Raw genomic sequence first — 27,815 nt, 5'->3', positions numbered from 1 at the left:
AGTGCATGATACACACAATATACAAAACACGTGTTAATCCACTGTGTTACCAGTAAGACTTCTGGTCAACAACTCACTGTCAGTTAAGTTTGGGGGGAGTCAGAAGTTATATGTGGATATTTGACTGCGTGGAGGGTTGGCAAGGGCCAACACACTGTACTACAATTCCAACAGACAAATAAAAACCATTTGTAAAAATTTAACATCCATTCAGGATTTTTTAAAGTACTTAGCAAATTAGGAACAGAAAGGAACTTTCAAAACAGTATTTTACAGTGACAAGAAACCACACAAATGTGCCCACGGACACGACTTCTTTTCACTAAAATAAGAAAATGGAAAAAAAAAGCTTAAGAAATAGATTCCAGGTGCTTAAAATCAGGTAAAAGGTATAACAGGGTACAGCTTCAGAAGATAACACGACAGAACATGCGGCTGTTCTGTGTGCATGGTGCACGCACACCCCCACCTGAGCCACCCGCCCCGGAGCTGAACTCTGGGGACTCCACCCAGGACCCCCTTCCCTCTCCTTCCAGCAATGTGTCCATGTGACCAAGATCAAACGCAGGGAGGCAGCGGGGTTGGGGTTTCACGACCCTGTGCCCTCCCCGTGGACAGTGGGAAGGCAATGTTCAGGTTCCAAACAGATTTTGAGTTGTTCAAAATGGTACCAACCACCATGACTGCTACCTACAGCTCCCTTCTGACGCACGCACCTCTCTCCCTCCAGCTGGAGCAAGCAGCGGTTTCCTGGAAGCCACAAAGTGCTCCCATGGCCCCCTTCACCGGACCCCTCAGTCACCCCACACAGGGTGCCATCTGTCTCCCAGGCAACATTCACGGGCATAACCACTCACCAAGAAGAACGAGCCAACGGATGGACGTGGACAAACAGGAACGTCTGCTCATTAAAATGAACTGTAGAGAATGTGGAATGACATACCCAAACTGGGAAAATAAATTTGTATCACATGTAAACGACACAAGGTTTGAGTCCAAAGTATTAAGAACTCCTTTTTTATTTATTTGCTTATTTATTTTGAGGGAGAGAGAGAGAGAGAAGAGAGGATGTGCAACAGAAAGAGGGAGAGAGAGAGAATCTCAAGCAGGCTCCAGGCTCTGAGCTGTCAGCACAGAGCCCGACGTGGGGTTTGAACTCACAAACCGTGAGATCATGACCTGAGCCAAAACCAAGAGTCAGACGCTTAACCAACTGAGCCATCCAGGCGCCCCGAAAGCATTAAGAATTCCTAAAAAATCAGCAATATAAAGATAACCAAAAAGAGAAATTGACAAAACTCTTCAAGAAGTACTTACCTCAACAGGAAATACATATGGTCAACAAACATAAAAAACATCCAATCTCATTAGAAATCAGAAAAACAAAAGTTGAATGAGAGATCATTTCACAGCCAAAAGACTGGCAAAAATATTTCAATCTGACCATGTCACCTACTGCCGAGGACTGAGGAAACCAGCCCCTGACACAGGGCCAGCGGGACTGAGCCAACCAGTTAGCATCAGCTCACGATACTGCAAAGTCTTCCGCAGGATGGGGGCCACAGACGCGCACGCTCAGGGACCCAAGGACTCTACCTGCAGAATCCCTGTTGGAGTAACAGACCTACAAACAGTGCACATGTTCACGCAGAGGAGGAGGGAGAAACAAATCGGGCCACGTTCACATATTCACGAAACCGCGATCCCTAACAAACGAAGCACCGCCGAACTACTAATGAAAGAGAGGGAAAGACAACAATTCTGTGAATACAAACTTCAAATACTTATAACACTAAGCAGTGTTTCCTCTGCGGAATAGGAACATTGTTAGTGAAATTATTTTTTAAGGTGTCTTTTTAAAGGCAACAGATTACCTCTATGAGGCTCAAAGAACCAAGCCCCAGAGAGAACTTCAAATGAAATCATGAAGGGTTTTCATCATAGTTATTTTTCGTAAACAATTTTAAATGAAAAAGAATGCTACTGCCACTGCAAAAAAAGTCTTAACAACCAAAAGCCTGGCGTCAGCCCCTACATGAGAACCTAACACCAGTTAGAGGGGAGCACAGGTTTCCACCATTCTGATTTCTTTCATGATTTATCACCAGCAGGAAACATTGTTAACATCCGAACAGGTGATGCTGCAAGTTCTGCCCCTGTTCACAGCGAGATGCTAACTAGCTTCCCAGGCACCACTCAGGGAGATCAGCCGAGGCAAACAGAACTCAAGCACAGTAAGAGAAACCAGGGTGGAAAGGGGTGGGCCGCATGGCACGGTTCCTCCAGGGTTCTGAAAACCGCCCACGGCCAGCGGCTGCATCCTGGCCCGTCTGGGGACGGTCCCCTCGTGAGGTGGGCACTTAACACGTGCAAGATCAGTGCCTCGCGACGAGGTCCTCAGTGGAGACGGAAAAATCTGTTTGCGACGACTGGGGTCTTTACCCACTTTGAAATGTTCTGCCAGCCACTCATGAAAGTCAGTCAACCAAATGCACAATTAGCTGAGCTAGAACTTGGCTCTGCCATTAAAGAAGAAAAAAAAATACTTGTTATGATGCAGGCTCATATACATACAAGTAGGACTGCAGTTCTGTTTGAAGATTTAAGCGTCGTTTTTTGTTGTTGTTGTTTTTACTATTTTGGAAAACCGTTTCATGGTGGATAAAACGTTAACGTGGTATTAGAGCTGCCAAAACAGCTCTATTTATAGGGATTCTCCAGACATACGAGCTACCCCCATGTAGCCCTTCCCTTTAAATATCAACTATATATGTGCCATTAACATTTACTTGAATATAAAACAAATGCATCCATTTTCAGCATACACAAGCACCTGTTGTTTTCATTAAGTCATTGACTGTGGTCATACCTAAGCATATACTTATTAAAATACGTATGATTTTTTTATTATAAAGTATTTTCCTTTGCTTCACCTCCATATCAGAAGTGGGCATTACACCAGTATTTAATCATGTGTATAGGAAAGTTACATTAGCTACAGGTTCCTTTCCAGCATTACGAAAAGAATGCAGCGAAATGCTTATTTGGCAGCAAAAGGGAAAGCATTGAATTACTACCGGTTGGAGACCATCCTCCATCTCGTGTGGCCACGCTGCTCCTCTCTACTAACAGCTAGACTTGCCTGGATTATTAATTGTCACCAGCATGCTTACAGGCACATCTTAAATACATTCCTAACAGGTTGCATACACAAAAAATATTGTATTATTCAGCTTGGTGTAGTAGAAATACGACCGATAGAATCAGGAACCTGTGCTGCGAGCGGGAGTCCAGCACAGGCACGGACGGACCCAAGAAGGCAAGGCAAGGCACTCACGGCTCTCCCTCTGGGCCATTTCTCAGCACCGTGGCTGCACCAGAGCCATCTGGGGGGCTGATGTTTCCCTCCAGGACCAAGGATAGATGTTCCGCTGCTTGAACTAAAAGTGGGGGTTCCCCAAGCTCTGTCCCCCGGGTGATACCTGAACCCAGTGCGTACACAGCAGTCACACACACAGTACTTCAGATGTAAGTAATGAAGTCATCGCTCTGAGCCAATAGCACCTGCCTTCTGCCAGCATCTGTGACACGCTGACAGACAACTCTTATCAGCGTGTGAGAAAGTACAAGCAAATGCCAGATCCAACCATGAGGTCCAAGCAATTTGCTTACTCTTCACAATTTCCCAATCCATAAAACGGGGAACATGCTACACAAATCATACATGTAGTGTGTCTACCACAGTGTCATGATGGAATATGAAGCCACAGTCACCAAAGCGTTCCCTGCTACTTAAAATAATGCTTCTGGGACGCCGGGGCAGCTCAGTCGGTTAAGCATCCGGCTTTGGTTCAGATCACGATCTCACAGTTCATGGGTTCAAGCCCTGCGTCGGGCTCTGTGCTGACAGCTCAGAGCCTGGCACCTGCTTCAGATTCTGTGTTTCCCTCACTCCCTGCCCCTCCCCCACTCATGCTCTCTGTCTCTCAAAAATACATAAACATTAAAAAAATAATGCTTCTAATTTGGAAGCAGGACTTTGCAGAGTAAATTCACACATCATTTGTCAGATCAACTCTAGAATGGGAGCAAATACAAATGAGGAAAGTGAAAAAAAAAAAAGGGTTAGAAGACAACCCAGGAGGTCATCTTAGGAACTTGGAGTACAAAAACACTTCTTAAACAGCATAAAAAATAATGCTAGCTTACCAAAAAAGATAATTTAATTGTATTAAAATTGCAAATGACTTAATATATTATTCAGAAAGTGAAAATCACAATGGCCAAAAAAATGGAATCAAAGATAGATTTACAGAATATATAAACTATTACTACATATTTTTTCTAAAAACCTAAAGACAACTCATTAGAAAAATGGGTAGAACATTTGAATAAGCATCTTGAAAACGAGTCAAACAGCCAAAAAACATATATAAAGGTGCGAAACTTCATTAGTCATCAAAGAATGCAAATTAAAACTATAATAAAGTACCATCATAAGCTCCCCAGGATGCCTGAAATGAAAAGCACAGAAAATACTGAGTTGGCTAAAATAAGAAGCAGGAATTACCAAATCCTGCTGACGGAAGTATTAGCTGGTAAAACCACCTTGGAAAACTGGAAATTTCTATTCAAGCTGAACACAGGCAAACCTAGGAACTGGCCCATTCCAGGAATGCACCAAAGAAATGCAAACATATGTTCACCCGGTGACAAACAAAACAATGCTCAACGCAGCACTACCCATAACAGACAAAACCTGTAAGCCAACCAGTATCCACCAACAAGAGAATGAGGAAATAAGTAGTGAAAAAGTCACACGATAGAATACTATACAGCAATGAGTGTAAGCAGCCTTGAATTAATACAACACAGCTAAACGTTAAGTGGGGTAAAGCAAATAAAACAGAAAATATTCTAGATTTATCGTAGGAATGAAAACTTGGTTTAATATCCAGAATTAAATAATGTAACACACCATATCAAGAGAATAAAGGACCAAAACACATGATCGTCTCAATGGACACGTTAAAAACACTGAACTGGGGCTCCTGGGGGGCTCAGTTGGTTAAGTGTCTGACTTCAGCTCAGGTCATGATGTCACAGTTTGTGAGTTTAAGCCCCACGTTGGGCTCTGTGCTGAAAGCTCAGAGCCTGGAGCCTACTTCAGATTCTGAGTCTCCCTTTCTCTCTCTGCCCCTCCTCTGCTTGCACGCTGTCTCTCTCTCTCAAAAATAAATAAACATTAAAAAAAATAAAAAAAAAAAAAACAACAGTGAACAAACTAGACATAGAAGGTAATTCCCTCAACCTGATAAAGGGAAGTTACGAAAACTCAAAAGACTGACTGCTTTCCCCCTTAGATCAAGAACAAGGTAAGTCTGTTCTCACCACTTCCATTCAACCAGGACAATTAACTAAGCAAAAGATACAACAAATATACAAACTGGAAAGGAAGAAGTGAAGTTATCTGTCAGTGGGTGACACAATTTCTACAAAAAGAAAAGCCTAAGAAATCCATATTTTAAAATGGGGCACCATTTTAAAATGGTGATACCCAGGATGGGGCACCTGGGTATCTCACTCAGTCGGTTAAGCCTCGGACTTTGGCTCAGGTCATGATCTCATGGTTCGTGAGTTCAAGCCCTGCATCAGGCTCTGTGCGACAGCTCAGACCCTGGAGCCTGCTTTGGATTCTGTGTGTCCCTCTCTCTCTGTCCCTCCTCCGTTCATGCTGTCTCTCAAAACAAAATAAACATTTTTTTTTAACTTAGAATGAGTTTAGTACATTACAGGATATAAGATAAATCAACAAAAATCAATTGTATTTCTGTATACTTGTAACAAACAGTTAAATAAAATCAAGAAAACTCTATAATGGCATCTAAAAGAATAAAACACTTTGGAATAAAGTTAATAAAAGAGGTGCAAAACTTACACTCTGAAAACTGTATGACATTGTTGAAAAAAACAAGAATCTAAATCGATAGAAAGGCATCTCATGTTCACAGATCAGAAGACCTAATATTTACAATATGGAAATGGATGTACATTTTGAATGGCATCACTGTCAAAATCTCAGATGACGCCTTTGCAAAAACCGATAAACTGATCCTAAAATTCGTATGGAGTTACACAGGACTCTGAACAGCCAATCCTGGGACTGAACAAAGCTGAAAGACTCACATATCTAATTTTAAAACTTACTACAAAGCCCTATGAAGTACCCAAAACAGTGCGAAGTTGCCATAAGAGAGACTTATAGATGAATAAAATTGAGAATCCAGAAACAAAGCCATATATTCAGGGTCAACGGATTCTCAACCAAAGTTCTAAGACGATTCAGTGAGGAAAAATAGTCTTTTCAACAAATGGGGACACATGGATCTCCACATGTCAAAGAATAGGGTTACCCTGGTACAACGTACAAAAATTAATTCAAAATGGATCTAAGACCTAAAGGCAGAAGTAAACAAAATATAAACCTCCTACAAGAAAACATAGACAAATCTTCATGGCCTCAACTAGGCAATGTTTTCTTAAATACGACACCAAAAGCACAAGTAATGAAAGAAGAAAACAGATAAACTGGGCATCATCAAAATAAGAACTCCTGTGGTTCAAAGAGCATATCAAGAAAGTGAAAAAGATAATTCACAGAACAAGGTAAAAATCTGCAAACCATGAATCTGATAAGGAACTTGTTTCCAAAATATATAAAGAGCTCCTTCACCTCAAAAAGAAACAACCTAGTTTAAAAACAGGCAAAGGATGTAAATATTTTACCAAACAAGACACACAAACAACCACCAAGCACATGGAAAGATGCTCGACCTCGTTAGCCATCAGAAAGCCACAGATGTGGGGCGTCTGGGGGGGGGGGGGCTCAGTCAATTAAGCATCTGAACTTCAACTCAGGCCATGATCTAGAGGTGAGTTCGAGCCCTGCATCGGGCTCCGTGCTGACAGCTGGAGCCTGCTTCAGATTCTGTGTCTCCCTCCCCCACTCACTCGCTCTCTCTCTTAAAAATAAATATTAAAAAAAATTTTTTTAAGAAAAAAAAAAAAACACAGATGGGAACAACAAGGAGATAAGTGTGACAGGGATGTAGAGTAATGGGAACCCGCACACCCAGTGGCCGGAATGTAAAGTGGTGCTGCACTTTGGAAACCAGTGTGGAAGCCCCCCTCAGCGTGTGTAGTTCCCCACGATCCAGCAAATCCACAGTTAGGTGCACACCCAAGAGAGTAACGATGCACATCCACACAAAAACTCTCCACACAAATGTCGGCAGAATTACTCAGAATAGCCAAAAGGTGTATACCCGCCTAAAGCTTAGCGACTCGTGACTGGATACATGAAACGTGGTCAGCCGTACAACTGAACGGCATCCCATCATGAACACAAAGGAAACGCACGCTGCCAAGTGGGTAAACCCCGACAGCACCGTGCTAAGTAGAAGGCGGACACAAAGACCACGTCTCCTAGAATCACCTTCGTATCAAAAGTCCAGAAGGCACATCAGTGAGCGGGAGGACGGGAGCGCCGCCGCCGGGCCGCGGGAGGGGCACGGCTAAGGGGCGTGCCGTTTCTTCCCTGGGTAATGGAAGGGTTCTGAAGTTGACTGTGGTGACGTGCCACATCTCCATGAATATACTAAAAGCCAGTGACCTGTGGCCTTTAAAGAGGCTCGTTGTGTGGGATGCGAAATCGATCTGAACCGAGTTGAACTGAATCACTCGTGATTCCGGGCACGTGAAGGTCACACAGAAACAACACTCTTGTATGCTGTTGGCAGTCAGCCCAATGGTGGCCCAAGAGTGTAACGTCAGCACCGAGGAAGGGGCTCGAGGGAGCCTCGTGCGCTCTGGGAATATTCCACTTGCCAAGGCAGTTGCTGATCAGAAGGGCTCATTCCCTTCACGAAAATTCAGGGACCTGTAAACTTAAGAATGTACAGTTTTCTGAAGATACACTGTACTTCCATCAAAGGTTCCTTTTTAGAAAGGTAAGCAGACTCGGACAAGGGCCAGCCCTGTCACTTCTACTGAATTCCTCTTCCTGACCTCTGGATGCACCTCCTTCTAATTCACTGATCTCCGTGGACAAGCCAAAGATGCCTGAGCATCCAAGCTGCACCACAAAGTGACAAAAAACTTTAGACAAATGAGAAATATGGATGAATACTCAGCATCAAATACCTACATCAACTGGAACCCATAACTGTCAAACCCTCTTTAAAGTCATTTGGATCTGACGTACCGAAACCCATTACCAAAGTTTTAAGACATTGCCTCCACCAACTAATCCACTAAAATAGGTCTGAAACAATCCAGGTAAAAATCAATGTTTAAATATATTTTTAAAATAAAGTTCCAGATATTGAAAGGTCATATTTGTTTTTAAAAGAACACATATGAAAGACATACAGACATTATACCGCAAGGATATAAGGGACTGGAAATACCACAAGGCTATTAGGTTTTAAAGCTTCCATATGAAAATGCGTTAATGCCCTGTTACAAACAGATGTGTGGGAAACACAGCAGCATACTTTTCACCATGCCCCAAATCCCCACACCAAAAGATACAAAGTAACAAGTTAGCCAACAGGCACTCATGAACACCATTTGCAAGGAAACTGCATGAGGAGGCAGCCCCAAGAAGCACAAAACTCAAATAGGGAAAAGCACCGATGCTGAGAGGAGCCGCATGGCACCAGGGATGCAGGGACAGGAAGCCAAGCCAGTGGGCACTCCCTGCACACGTAGGGGGCCAGCCCAGGCACAGGGGCACCCCCTGCAAACGTGGCAGGTCAATCTGGGCACAGGGGCACTCCCTACAAATGTGGGGGGCCAGCTGGGCACAGGGATGCTCCCTGCTGATATGGGGGGGCCAACTCAGGCACAGGGACACTCCCTGCTAACGTGGGGTTCCAGCCCAGGCACAGGGGCACTCCCTGCTAATGTGGGGGGCCAGCCCAGGCACAGGGGCACTCCCTGCTAATGTGGGGGGCCAGCCCTAACACACAGCCACTGCAACAGAAGGGATCCACCCAACCCCAACAGCCAGGGAGCAGGGGGTCTCAGGGCACAGCCCCTACACTCCAGAGACTGGTCCGCAGAACCTCCCCTCCGGGACAGGGCCCCACAATCAACACTGAGCAGGATGGGGAAACTGAGGCTAAGGGAAGAGAAGGTACAGATCAAATTGGGGAACGGAAACAGAGCCAAGAAACCTCAGAAATCACGCTGTTGTATTTTTAACTCCACATGCAAACAACAGCAGGCAGAGCTCATGGGGTGAGAAAAGCCTCCTTCAGACGCTCAGCAAAAGCCAGGTGACAAAAATGAGCAGTGGAAAAGCATCAAGGTCAGGCCCGACAACGTTATTGTAAGAGGCAAAGGAGCAGTATCTCAATAAAACTGAAAAAATAATTGGTTTTTTTAAAAAAGGAACAGAATGACACCCCCACACAATGACAGCACCAGAAACGCAGGCCCACAAAGTAATTCAAACCCACCACCCACTATGCTAAACACGTTATAACCCATTAAGAAAGTGATATGACACATAAAAGAGCAGGCAAATCAAAATTAGAAGAACTTAGGAATGAGGAGACAGAAATACATGATAGTTCATTTCAGAAAACCATGAATCTAGAAACAAGAATAAATAAACATAATAAATGATGCATTGAGAGAGGTGGGAAGAAAAGGAAACTTTAAAACAAAAAGGGAGTTCCAAATATTAAAGGCAGGCAAAGAAAATGCAACAAAAAGGGACAATGGAAGTCTGCAAAAATGAAAATTAAAGGGGCGCCTGGGTGGCTCAGTCGGTTAAGCGGCCGACTTCGGCTCAGGTCATGATCTCACGGTCCATGAGTTCGAGCCCCGCGTCGGGCTCTGTGCTGACAGCTCAGAGCCTGGCGCCTGTTTCAGATTCTGTGTCTCCCTCTCTCTGACCCTCCCCCACTCATGCTTTGTCTCTCTCTGTCTCAAAAATAAATAAGCGTTAAAAAATTAAAAAAAAAATGAAAATTAAAGCCATGGAACAGACATAATTCATGAAAAGTTTACTGAATTTAACCAAAAAACGGGTTTGGCTACATATTGAAAGAACCAGAGAAACCGACTCAGAACAGCTAATGCCATGATATATAATTCCATCGTGGAACACTGAGAACACTAAAGCCCTCTGGCATCTGGACAGAAAGGTAAGAGACTTGGAAAGGAAAGAAGCTTCTGGGCCAGCGGCCTCCACAACAGCACCACCAGTGGAGGAAAGTGGAATAACACTGTAACACCTCCGGGGAAAAAGTAAACATGCCCACTTTTATCTCCAGCAAAACTGCCCTCCGGGTATAAAGGACTCAGGAAAACTGGTAGCGACACGGACTAGCTCGAGGATTGTAGTTTCCGTGAGCTTCCTGCTGGACAACGTGCTGCAGGAAATCACGACCGGAGAGAGTGAGGCAGAGAAGTAGCACGTGACGCAGAGAACAAAGACGGAAGGAGGGTGGGAAGAATACACTGTTTAATGGACAGGTGTGCCGACAATACTCGTCATCTAAAATGGAGAAAAGTGAGGGCTTATGAAAAAGACTTTCAGTGGTGTTTGGCAGTCATGATGGCGGTGGTATTCACCTTGTTGTTTTAATACTGCTGTATGTACGGCATGAGGTAGAGTAGATACTGAATTATAGGTTATTCTAACTGTCATCTCCTGTGCTCTTGGAAATCAGGACTCTCGGCACGGAAGAAAACAGATACGTGTGCAATACAGAAGAGGCGTAGTAAAAATTCCAGAGTCCTGAACTTGAATTTTAAGTCTCAGCATGAATACACAGGGAGTCTATCATTACAACTTAACACATCCGTCCTAGCTTTGCCCCTACAAACCTGAAATGACTAACCTGTAGCAACAGGCATCCTGAGAAGACAGCAGTCTCGAAATGCCACTTTCCCTAAAAAAAAAGACTCCTTAGACACTGGCTGATTCCAAGTCTGGGACAGAAAAGGGACAGCATGAACATCTGTCAAAGACTACAGAATTAGGTATTTACCCAAAGAATGCAAGGACACTAATTCCAAGGGGCACATGCACCCCTGTGTATACAGCAGCACTTTCAACAACAGCCAAACTCTGGAGAGAATCCAAATGCCCATCGACTGATGAGTGGATAAAGACGATATGCTGTATATACCACGTATGTATACACAACGGAATATTACTCAGCCATCAAAAAGAATGAAATCCTGCCATTTGCCAGGACATGGATGGATCCAGAAACTATAAGGCTAAGCAAAATAAGTAAAAAAAAAGACAAATACCATCTGATTTCACTCCTATGTGGAAATTAAGAAACAAAACAAATGAGCAAAGGGAAAATAGAGAGGCAAATCAAGAAACAGACTCTTAACTGTACAGAACATACCAATGGTCACCAGACATGAGGTTGATGGGAGAGGACACATGATGGAGGTGAAGGGTGCCCCTGTGAGGAGCACTGGGTATGGTGTGGACAGGCAGAATCACTACATCGCACACCTAATATTACACTGTTAACTGGAATTTAAATAAAATTTAATTTTATTAAATAAAAATTAAATTAAACTAATATCACACTGTTAACTGGAATTTAAATACAAACTTAAAGATACAGACTCTGGAGTCGTGTCAAAGGGCTCACAGCCCAACCTGAAGAGGTCCCACTCACCCCAGCCAAAGATGGGGGAGCCCAAGCATCTCTAAACCACCACAACAACTGAAACACATGACGTGTATTTAATCCGTGACTTTATAACATTTCTTAAATGCAAGTTAGTTAACATACAGTGTAGTCCTGGTTTCAGGAGCAGAACCCGGTGTTTCATCATTACATACGACCCCCGGTGCCCATCCCCACCAGTGCCCTCTCCGTGCCCAACCATCACCCAGCTAGCCCGGGCGTGGGATCCAGGCTGCAGGACAGAGTCTGGGTTGAAGCGCCCCAGAAGAGACGTGTAAGAGAGACACAGAGACTTCTTGAGGGAGAACAGGCCAGGGCTCCACTGCAGAGTGCAAGACGCACAAGTGGAGGCTGACCTGAGGGACAAAGGAGACAAGCTTACAAGTCAGGACAGTGGTCACTGTGGGCAGAAGGCGTGTCACGGAACAAGGAACACAGCAGAGGCCAGAACATCACTTTGCCTCTGTCGTTCTGTTCACAGTGTGGTTCCGACAACTTCCTGATCGTTAGGCCATCGGTGGGCCTCAAAGCTTTATTGACATACAACCACATGCACTTCCTATCATACCATCGAAGAGGACAAAGTCTGCACAAGGCCAGTGAAGGGATGCGAGCTTTCCCAGTGACCCCAGGGCTGCGTACATCATGGCTGGGCATTTCTCAGCGGCCGACGAGACAACGAACCCCAGCTGCTGCACGCCTAACAGCAGCACCAGCCAGCGGCCCGCTCCTGCTCGGGAAACTCAGCAGCCACGACCACGGCCCCTCCAGCAGTGGCCCCCATCTCCGCTGTGCAGACAAGACCCCTGCTCCCTCTTGCTGACAGTGTTTCATGGCTGTTCTTCCAGGTTGTAAGTGGTCCCTCAGTGCTCACCCCAACTGTGACAGCTAAATACAATGGGTCAACAGATATATATTTTCTTCTTTTACCTTAAGCTTATCAAACACAGTATATTACAAATTAAATGAAATTCCCAAAGATCTCTAGTTCATTCGTGTGCGGTGGGTTCACAACCCTCTTTTTTTTCAAGTTCATTTATTTATTTTGAGAGAGAGACAGAGAGCGAGCATGAGAAGGGAAAAGGCAGAGAGAGGGAGAGACAGAATCCCAAGCAGGTCTGAGCTATCAGCACAGAGCCCAACACAGGGCTCAAAGCTACAAACCACAAGATCCTGACCTCAGTTGAGATCAACAGTTGAACGCTCAACCAACTGGGCCACCCAGGCGCCCCCTGCTCTAGAATTTTCAAGGAGGTATCAAACATGCAGATGCCGGGGCCCCACCCCACGACAGGTGGACCAGAATCTGTGAGTTATCCTGCCCTCACCATGGGACTCCTGAACACGGTTAGGGTTGAGCATCACCAACACAGATTCGGGACCACTTTTCCTATTAAAAAATCAGCAACTACTATAAAGTAAGAGCCATAATTAACATCAGACTTTAGCTGGACGTCAGGGCCTCTGCACTTTATTTGGGGGGAGACACAGGGAAGAAGTGCAGAAGGAGAAGGACAAGGAGACGTGACCGTGAGTGTAGCCTAGACTCTACTGAGTATGTCTGGGATCCCTCCAGAGGCCTGCATGAGGCTGGCTGTTTCCATCACCCGCCACAACACCATCTCTACGTGAGGGAAGCTCTCCTAACACATGTGCAACACACACACACACACACACACACACACACACACACACACACACTGAATTCCCACGGTGTATGTGGCTCTTCTCCGGCAGGGGAAGGAAGGCACACCAGGGGGACGTGGCTCAACCTCAAGCCAACTAAGCAAGTAAAACTCCGTTGCACAGCGCCATGTTCTCAGGGGGAGTGATGATAAACACACGGCATGCATCTTGCAGGAAGGACCCTCAGATGTTTAAATATTACATTCTCCAGTGTTTTCATGGAGTTTGAGTTTGTAGTCTTGGTCGAAACTGGTGTTTAATAAATTCAATGAGAAGATTTATGGCGTGTCAGGCGCCAGGGAGAGTGCCAAGGATACAAACACAATCAAGTCCAACTGTTGTCTTCGATGAGCCCGCCCTCTCATTCTGCGGGAATCCTGGTTCCAAGGGAGCAACAGAGCGGCCCCAGGACAAGCTGGTAGGGCTTCAAGGGAAGGTGTCAAAACTGGGAAGCAGCAGCTGGTTCCACAGCGCTCGACAGCATTACAGGAGCCCTATAAACGCTGTAGGCTCACGGCCTCCACTCCCCTGACAGCACCCCCATCTCACAGCCACAAACACACGGCAGACAGGGAGCTGGGGGTTCCTGGAGCTCACACGTACACGTTCGCTCTCGGGTTAACTGAGCCCCACACATTCCTTCCCCATGACTCAGAGGAGTCCCTCGGGCACCTGCTGCCTCAGTGCCCATGGGAGCACACGGCCCGGGCACGGCTGGTGAAGGCCCCTCACAGGGACTCCCCCAGGGTCCCCTCCCCACACACTGCAGATGAACCTCCCAGCAAGAGGCCTGGAAACACAGCCCACGTGTCCGCGTGTCTGTCTGCACGTCTGCCGTCTGCACTGAGCTCCAGGCAGGACATTAATCAAAGTATATTCAGGGCCAAGGCCTAATCCAAAGTCTCTTTAGTGACACCACCCACCATCTACACTCCAGCGAACATATTTACCAGTCCAAACAGCAACCTACGGTGACTGACCGGAGGCCAGACCCCTCACAAGTGCAAACTTCACAACTGTTATCATTCCCAGCGACGTGACAGGTCACAAGACCCATCTCAGGATGCCAATGGCTCTGCTGTGAGCGGCAGGACCGAGGGACGGGCATGTCGCACACTGGCCACCCCACAGGAAAGACAGGCGAGGCAGAGGCCGTCCGTCTGCCTCGAGGACTGTGGGTTCCAGGAGCATGAGCACCATGGCATCTAGCTGTGAACGCGAGCCGCGTCAAATGACCACAGGGCCGGGCTCCTGCCGTGTGTTCCATTTCCTCCCAGTTAGTGTCTGTGGGGTAACTGTGTCTAAATTTAAGACCAGAGAGAAAAGTTCTTAAGAACAACACAGCTGTTGTGTTACTGGTCTGTTCTGTTGTTACAGATGGTTCTTTAAATCTAGGTGTTTATTTTCTTATGTAAGTACAGACGTATTCGTCCTGCTGGAGACAGAGTCGTCAGAGGAAGGAAACGTGTCCCGAACAAAACGAGAGCAGGTCTGCGGCTAATACACTCACGCGGGAAGTGCATAAACATCGCATGTGAGCACCGTGCACCAGAACGAGTCTGGGGCGTCCTGTGCAGAAGTCGGCCTGTCACAGGGACCGGCTGGCACAGGGAAGAGTGTGTGCAAGCCACAACCACAAACGTGCTGATGATCTTATCGCTCTCTAAGCATCTGAAGAATCTGGCAACTCGACCAAGCATGGAGACAGGAGCTCTCAGTCCAAGCTCGCACACGGCAAACCCAAAGTTCCTGGGAAGAACCGGCACCGACCACATCCGGAAATCATACCAAATGACTCCCCAGGAGGAGCCATGGCTTTCTTAGCCGTGCGGGCCAGAAAATGCCCTCTGCCTGCTGCAGGGTCTCGGGGAGGCAGATGTGAGCATGTGGCTCTACGTCACTCATGTGACAGACACACGGGGAGAAGGCAGTGGGGAGGGGACGCAGTGGCCAGGCGAGGGCGTGGCCAGGGTCCTTTAACATCACCTCGACTTTTCATCTATTTCTCCAGAATGTGTCTGGAGAATGACATTTCAAACCTCACACACTGCTTACTAGACTTGAGAAGTAAGCAATATGCAACAGAAGTAGGGAACACTTTAAGGATTTAAAGAAAAATTGAAATGCTTACGATATTGGCTAATATTTTAAATACATTCCTCATGTCACATGACTACTCACTTGTGTGGACGAAGTTCATCGTATACTAACGGCCCTGATCAGAGATCTCACGCCTGTCCTCATGGCGCACACGCATGTATACACACACACACAGATACACACCTGCTCACACAAATAGACACACAGCTGTTCACACAAATGTTGACATTCATACACAAGGATACATACCTTCTCACACAAATACACAAACACACACAACACTGAATGTGACAGCCATGCCTGAGTTAATGAAGTCTCAATCTTTAAGTTCTTTGAATCTTTTTTTTTTTTTAATTGAGAGACAGGAAGACAGAGAGCAGGGATAGGGCAGAGAGAAAGAGAGAGAGAGAGAGAGAGAGAGAGAGAGAGAGAGAGAGAGAGAGAGAGAATCCCAACCAGGCTTCATGCTAAGCGTGGAGCCCGATGTGGGGCTCGATCCCACAATCCTGGGATCATGACCTGAGCTGAAATCAAGAGTGGGAAACTCAACAGAGTCACCCAGGCACCCCAGTTCTTTAAATATCTTTAGAAAAATAAAGGAGAGCACATTTGGGAAGAACCAACAAACAAAACCATCAGGATGATAGTGTTCTAACCCACACAGGCAGGAGAGCTCGAACAAGGATATGATCCCAAAGCTGTATTTCTGAAAGCTTTTCTTTCTTTACAGCAATTTGGTAGAGGAGGACAGATCTTTTTTTAAGGCAAAAAGACCCAACTCCTCTAAGGAAACACAAGCTAAAAGGCAGATACGCGGCACAGAGCAAGGAAATTTACAACCATTTTTTTAAACTAAAAATAGTTCGTTCGTTCCAACAACAATGTCCTGAATAACATGTTCGTGGCGTTAGAAAACAAGAAAAGTGCCCCTCAGCCTATATCCGCCCAGAACCACTCATAGGCTTCCTAAAACGAGACTGGTTTGTTCCTCCCGTCTGTCTTTTTTCTCCGCTGCTCATCTGCTTGCACTTGAAGCACCCCACATGTGCCTGCAGCTCTGTCAAACCCAAGTGGCAGGCACCAGCCCAGAACGTTCCTTCAGTACCTAACACGCTGTTCGATAAACATGTTCCTGTCCTGACTCCTCAGCCTGTGCTCCTGCAGTCGATCCAAGACTGTTTTGAGGGGCAAGTGACAAAATCACTAAATATAACTCCATCCGGAGATGGATCTTCATGTGCTCACCAACCTTGATGGATCGGGGGCAAGTAATTCACACCGGAATTCTCTTTAACATTAATGAATTAATGTTCATTAAAAACATTAATGAATCCTATCCTTCAGTTATTTCATTCTTAATCAGGGCAACATCTTAATTATGTCTATACATGTCATAGAAAAAGGTAAGCCCATCACACTGATAATAAAATTACAAATCCAGGTCCTACTGAAGGATCATCAGCCTCAATAAACAATTTTTTCTACTACTTTAAAAGTGCTAAAGGGGCACCTGGGTGGCTCAGTTGGTTAAGCATCCAACTTCGGCTCAGGTCATGATCTCACAGTTTGTGAGTCCGAGCCCCGCATCAGGCTCTGTGCTGACAGCTCAGAGCCTGGAGCTGCTTCGGAATCTGTGTCTCCCTCTCTCTCTGTTCCTCCCCCGCTTACACTCTGTCTCTCTCTGTCTCTCTCTCTCTCAAAACAGAATAAACACTAAAAAAAACTTTTTTAATGGTAAAGAAGGTAACCTTGTTACATCCTGAAAATAGATAAATACAGATAAAAGATAAAAAACTTACACTTTGCAACTATTTTTCCAGGAAATGTAGCAATTTTATTCAAGGTCAAGGTAAAAAATAAAATCTCCAGAGAGGAAAGTGAAGCACAAATTTAAATTACACATAAATATCATGGCAACACAATGATGGCCCCAAAGACGCCCACAGGCTAATCCCAGAACTTGCCAACATGGTACCTCGAATACAAAAGGGACTTTGCATGTGGGATTCGGGGTCTTAAGGTGAGGACATAATCCCAAGATAATCACAGGCGTCCGTGAGAGCAGAAACCATTTCCTACCTCAGAGGACCAGAGAGAGGGACGTGTGAGAGGTGTGAGGCTGCAGCCAAGAGGCAAGAACCAGGGAGTGCATGTGGGTGCCTCTAGAAGTTGGAAAATGTAAGGCATAGATTCCCCACTGGAACCTCCATAAGGAGCCCGCCCTGTGGACATCTTGATTTCAGCCCAGCGAGACTGTGCCAGATGCCTGACCTACAGAACTCCGAGACAACAGATTTATGCGTTTTAAGCCAACAAGTTCGTGGTAATCTGTTACATAAAAAGACCCAAATTCTCTCTGGATAAAGGCAATAAAATGCTTACTCTAGTGCTATGCCTACCCAAAAATCCTATGAGTAATTTGGCCATATCACCGCTACAGAACACTGTCAGGTATCTGCGTTGATTACACATGTAGCATTAGAAAAAGAAATATGGTAAGAAGTACTCCCACATGGACCTGTCTAATGCCCATCTTGCCTGCTGCAACTACAGGGTGGCCATCGAAGATGCCTGTTGGGTCTGTTACTGTGTCTACATCAACCTGAGAGTCGGGTGAACGCCCTCACGTACAACACTGGAGCGAGCAGGTGCCCTGTAGACGTCACTCCTCACAAAGAACTGACTTCAGGAAGAAAGAGAAGCCCGTCTCCAATGGACTGTCCTGGCCAGTTCCTCCAAACAACATGATCACACAATGTTGTCACAGTTAGAATTTTCCCAGAAGCCAAACACCATCTTTCAGGGATCATCGTTACAGCATGCATGCATACACACACACACACACACACACACACACACACACACACACAGTTGTTGTGAACGCAACAGGCACTCTGCAAACAAATAAACAGCTTTAACATAAATGTTTACCCACAGAGGTCAATGGAAAGGGGATAGTGATAGAAGAGTCTACCTCAATTAGCATTTTCCCCAAATATAAAGATAATCTGGTATGAGAAAATGCAACAGCATCATTTCTCAGGAAATTATATTCCAAAGTCTGGTTAGCCACTTAGTGGCAGACGTACAGCCTTCACTTTATACGGAAACCAAAATAAATCCAGAAGAATTAAAGAATGTAAAAGCCGAAATAAAATGTGAAAGTGAAATATGGCTAAATGTTTATGCAAATTTTGGCAAAGAAAGGCTTTTTAAGTGTTCCCCAAAGACAGAAATCATGAGGGAATACATTCAAAGACATGACTGCATGACAACTTACTCTTATATATATAAAAAAATATACATCATAAGAGCTGAAGGTGAAATGGCAATGTGAGAAGCAAAAAACTATTTGGGGTGCACCTGGGTGGTTCAGTTGGTTGAGCCCCAACTTCAGCTGAGATCATGATCTTCCAAATCATGGGTTCCAGCCCTGCATCAGGCTCTGTGTTGGCAGCTTAGAGCCCACTTTGGATCCTCTGTCCCCCTCTCTCTCTGCCCCTCCCCTGCTCATGCCCATACACGCTCGCTCGCTCACTCTCTCTCTCTCAAAAATAAATAAAATTTTTAAAAAGTTTAAACAATATTTGGATCATAAATACATGAAAACAGTTAATATCTCATGGTTTGGATTTCAAAATAGACATCCTAATAATACTGGCATGAGTAAAATAAACATCCTAGTAATACTGGCATGAGGAAAAGACCCTATGCCGTGCCATTTACACACCAACCAAAAGGGAAAGTAGGAAAAAAAATACGTGCAACAGAGCCGCTAACCTAAGTAAACAAACTGCCAAATGCAGATCACCTGTCAAGCCCATAATTATAAAGAAAATGTAAAAAGCAAACGTTGTTGAGTGTGTGCTCTTGGGAGAGGACATACAGGTGTGTTTTTGTAAATACCACATTTGAAAGGTATGCTGAAAATCTTTAAAATCTTCCCACCTTTGGAAACCTCTTAAGTTCACAAATTTATTCTAAGAGAATAATTAGGTGAGGCATGGTAATTTGTGCCTACCTTATTTATGTGACCAGAGAACCGAACACGTCTGCCGACCTGAGAGGCTGCCTGTACCATGGCATGTTTCAACACCATTAAAATATTTTTAGATATTGTTATAGACAAGGAGAGTTGCCAATAATACACTGCATTAATTTGTTAAGACATCTGCTATTGAAATAATTCGTACAATCATTTTATTAAAACAAATTGTGGTTACATACATATAAGGACATAGGAAAATATGAAAAGTAAACCAACATGTCAACAATGACCATCTCTGAATTTTTGTTTTACTTATGCTAATTTTATTTATGCCAATTTTTCCATGGTAAGATATATTGCTGGCATCGTTTTTAAAAAGGAAGAGACAGGGGCACCTGGGTTGCTCAGTTGGTTGCGTATCCAACTCTTTTTTTTAATTTTTATAAATTTTTCTTTTACATTTATTTGAGAGACAGAGAGAGACAGAACATGAGCAGGGGAGGGGTAGAGAGAAAGGGAGACACAGAATCCGAAACAGGTTCCAGGCTCTGAGCTGTCCGCACAGAGCCGGACGCGGGGCTCGAACTCACAAACCGTGAGATCATGACCTGAGCCAAAGTCAGACACTTAACCGACTAAGCCACACAGGCGCCCCTTGAGTGTCCAATTCTTGATTTTGGCTCTGGTCATGATCCCAGGGTCGTGGGGATCAAGCCCCATGTCGGGCTCCGTGCTGAGCATACAGCCTGCTTGACACTCCCTCTCCTGCTTGTGTGTGCACATGCTCTCTCTCTCACACACATAAATTTTTTTAATTAATATATAAATAAAAAGGAAGAGACAAATACCTTAAAACAATTTACAATTATGGCATTCATAATTTCTACAGGTAAATCTCTGAATTAGCTAGATAGAAGGTACTCCCACAAATAATCTGTATAATTTATGTTTAACACAAATATACTTGCTGAACTAAGAAGGTTAAACTAATAACAAAAGTGCTAGATACTCATCATCCATGTGTGAAATCCTGGCAGGTGTGTGATCTGACCGTGAGAACTGAGGACTCAAGCCCCCCAGTTACAGGAATGGTGAAGGGGGACACACACAGGAAGGGAGTCTGCCACAGACAAGGAAGAGTTATGGACGAATCTGAACGAGAACCTGGGTTTCCCACTGCCAAGCAAACACTGGTCACCTGTCCACACCCCGCCTCCATTCACCCTTACACCAGAACTGGATTCTCCACCAACAAGACAGGGGATACGAGTGCCCTCCTGGCTTTCTTGCTAATAAGGGAGGAAGGAAAGAACAAACCAGTACGTTTAGCCCAGTAAACAGTTAAACCAAACTGAATCCATATGCTTAATAAAGAAAAACACTGGTTAACCAAAACCCTAGCTAAAAACCGATAACTCTACCCAAAGAAAATGAATAATGCTTTAACAGAGGGCTGTTTTGTGAAGCATGAGTGTACTGCATATACACATTTAGGACCATTTTGCTTCCCTTCCTATAAATCTTTGTCTCAGAGCAACATAGATCTATTCATAGTTACCTTGAGAAGAGTGAGTTTTCTTTTGCAAAATAAACCAGATTCCTACATTCAGAATTACTGTGGCTTGATTCAGCAGCAAAGCTAAGAACCCTTTCTATAATTTTTCCCTTACTTTAAATGAGACAAATATCAAACCACAGCCTGTTCTTGTCCTTGTCTGAGAACAACATAAATGTAAATACTGTTCCAAATCCTGCGTGAGTGTTGCAATAGTTACCAATGTCAGGGTTACCGATGCGATTACGCGATTACACGATGAGAAGATAAGCATGTTAATAATTCCAATAGGTTGTTTCAAAAAAACTTTTATTGTTATCCCAAAAAGTCCGAGTGTACATTTTAAATATAATGTATCTACATGAATCTGCATGCAAACCGATCAAAGTCCTCAGAGCTCCTGAGCAAATCCTCCCCCTGAAGAGAAGCGGTTCTCCACAAGGCCACATTATTCGTCTCCTTTAACATTCAACCTCTCAAAGACACCTAAGTAGGACAGGTTAGATCATAAAAGTAAAGCGAGGTTCCTGAACCTTGTCTCTTACGACGTTTGGACCAAAGCAGTCCTCATGATGCACTGAGGGATAATTATAGCATCGTGGCTTTGACCCACCAGATGCCAGCAGCACCCTCCCCGTGTTGTGAACATCAGAAATCTCTCTGGACACTGCTAATGCCCATGGCCATGGGGGCAAAACTGCCCTACGTGAGAATGATCGATAAAAAGGGAGGCAGAGGCCTCCCCGTGGAATTTGGAATGGCCACCTGGGAGGGGACACAAGTCTCTGCACTGGCAGAACAGAGCAGCTGAAAACGACGGGACCCAGGTGGGGAGGAGGAGTCCTCATTTGGCTCCCTCTCCTTCTGCAAATCCATAGAAAGGCCAGGGGTGGGTAAAAGGGAATAAATCCCAAACACAGCTGGAAAACAAGAACATTCCACCTACACCGCAAAATCATTAAGGAAATTCTAAGAACACAGATGGGAGCCACATGGCCGAGTGAAACCCAAGGCCCAGAGAGTGGACAGTGGGCAGTTCATCTAGGCCAGCGCCAGGCCAGTCCCACGGAGGGGGCAGGGGAGAAAGGGCTTCTGACAGCTCACCCCGCAAAACCCGAAGCACCATATTCTTTCCGTGTGATTCACCACCTCTCAAGAACATTTATAGAAACACAATCTTCGGCGCCCAACAAGGTAACATTCTCAGGGAAATTCACAACACTAAACGTCTATCAGGGAGGGAGGAGTCTCAAATCACTGACCACATCTTCAATCTTTAAAAAAGAAAAAAAAAAGCGAATCAATCAAAGCAAACTGAAACCAAAGGAAGTAGAAGAAAGGAAAGAATCACAACCAGAAGGCTTACGGGAGAAACAGAACATGTAAAAATGATGCTGAAAATCAATGACGTAAAATCTGGTTCATTGAGATCATTAAAATTGGCAACATTGATTGGGGAGGACAGAAGCAGAGAACATTCAAACTCACAGCATCCCTAACAGGAGCAACACACAGTCACAGGTGCTCAGATACTGAAAGCAAGATGAGGGAAGGTTATGAGCAACCTGACTCCAGCAAACCCGAAAACCTCGGTGCTTCTCCATGGGGTGGGAGGGGAGGGCCGCCCCTCAAGGCCACTCGGCAATGTCTGGAGACAGTTCTGTGTTCACGGCTGGAGGGAGAGTGCGGCTGGAGGTCTGGGATGCTGAACATCCCACCACACCGCAGGACCGCCCCGACCACGAGAATTACCTGGTTCAGAATGCAGAACTGCCCTTAAACATCATCACTGCACCTGTACAGGCTCCCAAGGTTAGAGCTCTGCTCTCTGAAGCAGAACCCACGAAAACTACCTCATCTAGCAACCAGGTGTCTTGGCTGAAGGCACGTGAGCCACAAGCCAGTGTGGGTGCTGGTCTGATGGCATAGGCGGCAGCAGCAAAGGGGAGTCCCAGGGAGGGAGGAGCCCTGGCAGCTCCCTCACCTCCAGTCCCGTTTGGGGATGAAGGCTAGTGTTCTCACCTCACATGGGAGAAGCGCACCCTTAAGGCAAGCCGCTGTTCCTTGTAGAACAGGGGGTGGAGGAAGGTGGGGTGGGCAGGCAGCCAAGTGGCTCCAAACCCACGTCTCAGCAGCTGCCCTGCACCTCCGAGAAGCCCACGCCGTGAGTGACCCCTCCCCAGGAGCAATGCCAAGACACAACCACCGACGTCAGAACTGGTTTTCAAGCTTCCTAGCGCCCACGTTGTGCCCACACGGCCCTCCCCCACTTGGGGAGCGCGCGTTCTGGGGGAGGTCTCCTTGTCACGAGGGGTCCCAGCGGTGGGGCTGACAGCCTTTATCCAGCCCCATGTAAAGGTCTGTGATGGCCTAATATCCTTTGTAACAAACTCCTTTTCTGCTCAAACAGACCAGAATGAATTCTGTTCTTCAACCAAGAACCCCAGCTAGCCCACAGAGGAAGGGGGCACCGCCTGTTTTGAGCTTTGAGGACTCTAACAAGTTAAGAGCCCTGAAGAGGCATCATGGATGGTCCCTGCGGGAGCAGAGGGACAAGTAGATTTTAAGGGGAAAGCTTGCGGCACCTGGCTGGCTCAGTCTAAAGAGCTTGCAACTCTTGACCTCGGGGTTGGGAGTTTGAGCCCCACGTCAAGTGGAGAGATTACTTAAACCAATAAATAACCTGTACAAAAAATAATAAAAATAAAAATAAAACGACAGGTTCGCCTCATATGTCCCCAAAGGCTCTTACACAAAACTGAAGTCCCACCGCAGGGCAACCCGTGCTCCTGGCTGTGAAGACTGACGCCCAAAGGCAGCACGGTTTTCTGAGAAAACCACATAAGCAGAAGAAGATACTAGCAAAGGGAGATGTGAACATGATAGGGGCACTGAGCGACACATGAGGGGACAAAGGAGCGTCATGGGAAGTGCCAGCCACACTTCCATGAGCCACGTTCATCCAGGCTCATGTCTTGTGGACAGAGAGACGAGACACACTGCATGCACCCTCTGTTCCCAGATCAGACGGAAGGCCCTACTAGGGGGGCTGCAGCTGACGGTGTGGTCTACCCGCTGGCCCTGGCAGGGGAGGGGGGGCTCCAGCTGATGGTGTGGTCTACCTGCTGGCCCTGGGGGGGGAAGGCCACAGCCCTGCCCTCACGTGTCTCCAGCCGTGTCTGCAGGCGGGTACGTGGTGGGTGTGGCCATTGGGGAGTCCTGGAACACCGTGCACCGGGGATTTGGGGATGTGAGGCAGTCCACATGCTGTGGTTCGGACCTGTGTGTACCTGCTCACTGTCACCTGCTCTGTGGACCTGCTCCCGGGTCCCTCCACACACACACACAAATGCAGAACCACCACCACTGATGCCACATGAAGGCGTCCACCAGGAACCACTGCGAAGGAACCAGAGCCCTGCCGGGGAAGCTCCATTCCAGAGGAGCTGGCTTCCTCCACGGCTACCACTTGCTCATGCGGGACACAGATGCGCTGCTCTGAGGCCACACTTCCAACAGGCCTGACCTCATCAGAGCGCTCACCGCGTCCCCAGGTACGACAGAGCAGCCACCCATGTGCCTGGAGCGCATCCTCCCTCCCGCCGCCCGCCCAGAGGACAGAGGACAGAAGGAAAGCAGGAACATTACCTGAGCGGTCCCCATGGCGGCCGGGCTGGGTGCAGGCCGAGCGTCCCAGGGCAGCTGTGCTGAAACCGGGCCGGGCTTACGGCCGCGCCTCAGGTGCAGGGAAGGCCTAAGATGAGGAACGGACAGAAATGGGGAAAATATGATAAAAAAAAAAAGATAAGCAACCTCCCCCCTGGAAAAGAATATACATGGGAAGTGCCTGGAAAACAAACCACTGAGCAAAACTTCTATCACCTGAGAACAGCACTTTGGCAGAGACGCTACATAGGAAAAATGACACAGGATCCCAAAATGACACGTCGTGTAAGTGCAGATGTAGGCTTTCATGACGAAAAGTATTTCATTTCTCAGTCGGGGCCCGAAATTGCGATACGTCAGCTTTCCCCACTTGAAAATACGCAACCAGAAATAACGCAACGTCCTCTGAATCAGAGGTATGATCTCTCCAATAACCCAATGGCAGAAGCAGCATTTGCAACCTTGGGCTAGCTCCGCAAGGAACCAGGCAGATTCCAAGAAACAAGAGCAGTACCAGGAATATTAACAATTGCTCATCCTCTTTCCAGGAAAAAGAAAATAACACTATACCCGATAAATATGAGGGCAGCATTTTGAAATGCTAGAACATACATTTTGATAATTCTAAAATTCTCTGCTTTTTTTCATTGCACATGGACACATGAAATGACTACTGCCCCCAACCATCACCACCAAGTGAATCAGACGAAATAGGAAAAGGAGCCTCCAGAGGAGACTTGTTTATACCATCACGCGTGAAAAACACGCTCGCTTTTTCTCTTAGTAAGCTACTATGACCACAAAATACTTATCTATGTATACTTGACGTGGCCCTCAAAAACCCTGATCGGGTTCTATAAATTTCCATGAAGGCCAGAGGTCCTGCTTAGATGCACCCCATCTTCCAAAACTTATTCTGTCACCAAACTCTGGCCAAATGGTCACGTTACAAAATGCTGTACTTACTTTCAAATGTACGAGTCCAAGAAGGTAAGAAAATCAGCTGTTTTTTTTTACATTAGCAAGGACACTCTGCAAATACAGATAATAACACACAAACTGAAAATTAACCCCTGGTTTCCGGGAATCACTTAGTAGACGTCTGCTGTGACTGTCACCTAAACTGTGTATTTATTTCCAGGCATTTCCTGTTGAAATTCTGCCTTTCCAGAACTGACACACTGCTGTTCACTCACTCGCTTCCTGCACCAGGATCATCTCCCCGTATTTTCCTGCCTGAACACTCACACTGACCCCACAAACCCCTTACTTTTGGGCATCTGGGTTGTTTCCAATTTTCCCCATTTGCTGAGAATTGTGCACACATGTTCATATGCTTCTTGGTGCGTTTGTGCAGAACAGATTTCCAGGAGTGGAGTCCCCGGGTCACGGGACTTGCACGTTTTTAGTCCACGACACTGCCATGCGTGTGCCAGTGCTCACATCACACGTCGCCAGGTTTTCTGCATGCCTCTGGGGGAAGAAAAGCTTCCCGCTGTTTCCGTGGATTTGGAAGAACTTTCGTTGTGATTATTGATCAAACTTCTTTCCATGCAAACTGCCTGTTCTATAGATTTGCCCACTTCTTTGGGGGCAAATTCCTAATTACCATGTAGTAATCCCTTTACATATTCCAGACCGTCTGTCTGCTCTATAGGCTGCAATAGGTTTCCTTCTTTCTCACGCGTTAACCCCCTCGGTGGCATCCTTCCAACAACCTAGGTGCATTTGATAGAATTTATGTCCAAATCTACCAATCCCTTCTCTAAGGGCTTCTGTCATTACCCAGATCTTCCCAACTCCACAATTTAAAAAAACACATTCGACTAAATTTTGTTTTAGCATTTCTACAACTATTTCTAACAATTAGATCATCGATGTGTTTGGAACTTTTTTGAGTTGCCAAGTAGAATTGTTACTTTCTCTCCAACGGCTAACCAATGATCCCAACAAATTTGCCTAATAATCCATATTTTATCCACCAACTTGAAAATGCCACTCACGCAGAAAAGACTGTCATACAGATCAATTTATCTCCCGCAGCATTTGTACATGTGTTTCTCTCTAGCAGACCAGAACTCCCACTACACAGATCTTCTTTAAAACTTTACTGGACACCTTGTGAATTCATTCTCCTGTATTAACTTTATCATCCCTTAATCAAATCCCACTCCCCACCTCCACTGCCCACTCCCCGAAACAGGTTTTGATTGAAGTTCTAACTCTAACACACACACACACCTGAAGTGAAGTGATAGGTTTTAATACTAAATTTGCCATTAAAGTGTACTTCCCTACCAAGCACTAGGTAATGTTTTACGTCCTTTCCACGTATTTCAAAGTCTGGTTTTTTTCCCCCCTATAGACCTCAAACATTCCTGTTTTCTCTCAAGGTGTTTTGTAGGGTTTATTGTTTCTGATACTGGACCTATTTTGCCATTACTTTATCACATACAGTACAGTTCATGATTTTTATTTTACTGATCTTGTATTTGTTCTACATAATCCATGTTCCTACTCATCTAATAGATTTTGTATGGTCTCTTCCTTTTTCCACTGAGCATTTCTAATATTTTGTCTCTTTTACTTTCCCATATAACCTTAACTGGAGACCCCAGAATAAGAGGGACTAATGGTGAGAATTCCACACTTTAGAATTTCCCAATAACTGCTCTGCTTGCTTCAGGGTTTCTGATTACATTCTGAACCCTATTAAGGAACTGTCCTGCCATTACTCCCTCTCAGAATGTTATCCTAAGTGACTGCCATATTGTTTCAAGGTCCTTCAGTGTTTATGATACATCCGTGTTTTTTTTTTCTTTTAACATGCTCATCCTTCAGATTACTAACATAGAGATCCTATTATTGAAAGAATCTTGCTTTTACAGACTAAGCCATTTGGTCATATTAAATGTACAATTAGATGCAATTTGCCAATATTTCGCTTAGGAAATTTATATTTATATTCTTAAGTAAAATTAGCCTTTTTCTACTATATTATCAAGTTTGGTAATTACTCATTAAAAGAGAGTGATGGTGGGCGCCCAAGTGGCTCAGTCAGTAAAGAATCCAACTCTTGATGTCAGCT

The 27,815-nt window shown here is 45.4% G+C and overlaps 1 protein-coding gene across 4 annotated transcripts in view; it reads right to left on the bottom strand.

Annotated features, from left to right (window-relative positions):
- The window catches only part of DLGAP2 (DLG associated protein 2), a 788,462-nt gene that overhangs the window by 660,224 nt on the left and 100,423 nt on the right, over window positions 1–27,815 (bottom strand). The window contains exon 2 of one of the 4 annotated variants that reach the window (XM_040489789.1): window positions 24,710–24,815. The exons of the other annotated variants lie outside the window; for them this stretch is intronic. Within the exon in view, the coding sequence (XP_040345723.1) occupies window positions 24,710–24,724 (15 nt within the window). The 5' untranslated portion in view covers window positions 24,725–24,815. The remainder of the gene's footprint in view (window positions 1–24,709; window positions 24,816–27,815) is intronic. 4 annotated transcript variants of the gene reach the window in all.

The sequence above is a fragment of the Herpailurus yagouaroundi genome, unplaced genomic scaffold (genome assembly GCF_014898765.1).
Source record: "Herpailurus yagouaroundi ecotype Mexico unplaced genomic scaffold, PumYag 181, whole genome shotgun sequence".
Lineage (NCBI taxonomy): Eukaryota > Metazoa > Chordata > Mammalia > Carnivora > Felidae > Herpailurus > Herpailurus yagouaroundi.
This window is presented reverse-complemented; position numbering and strand designations above follow the sequence as displayed.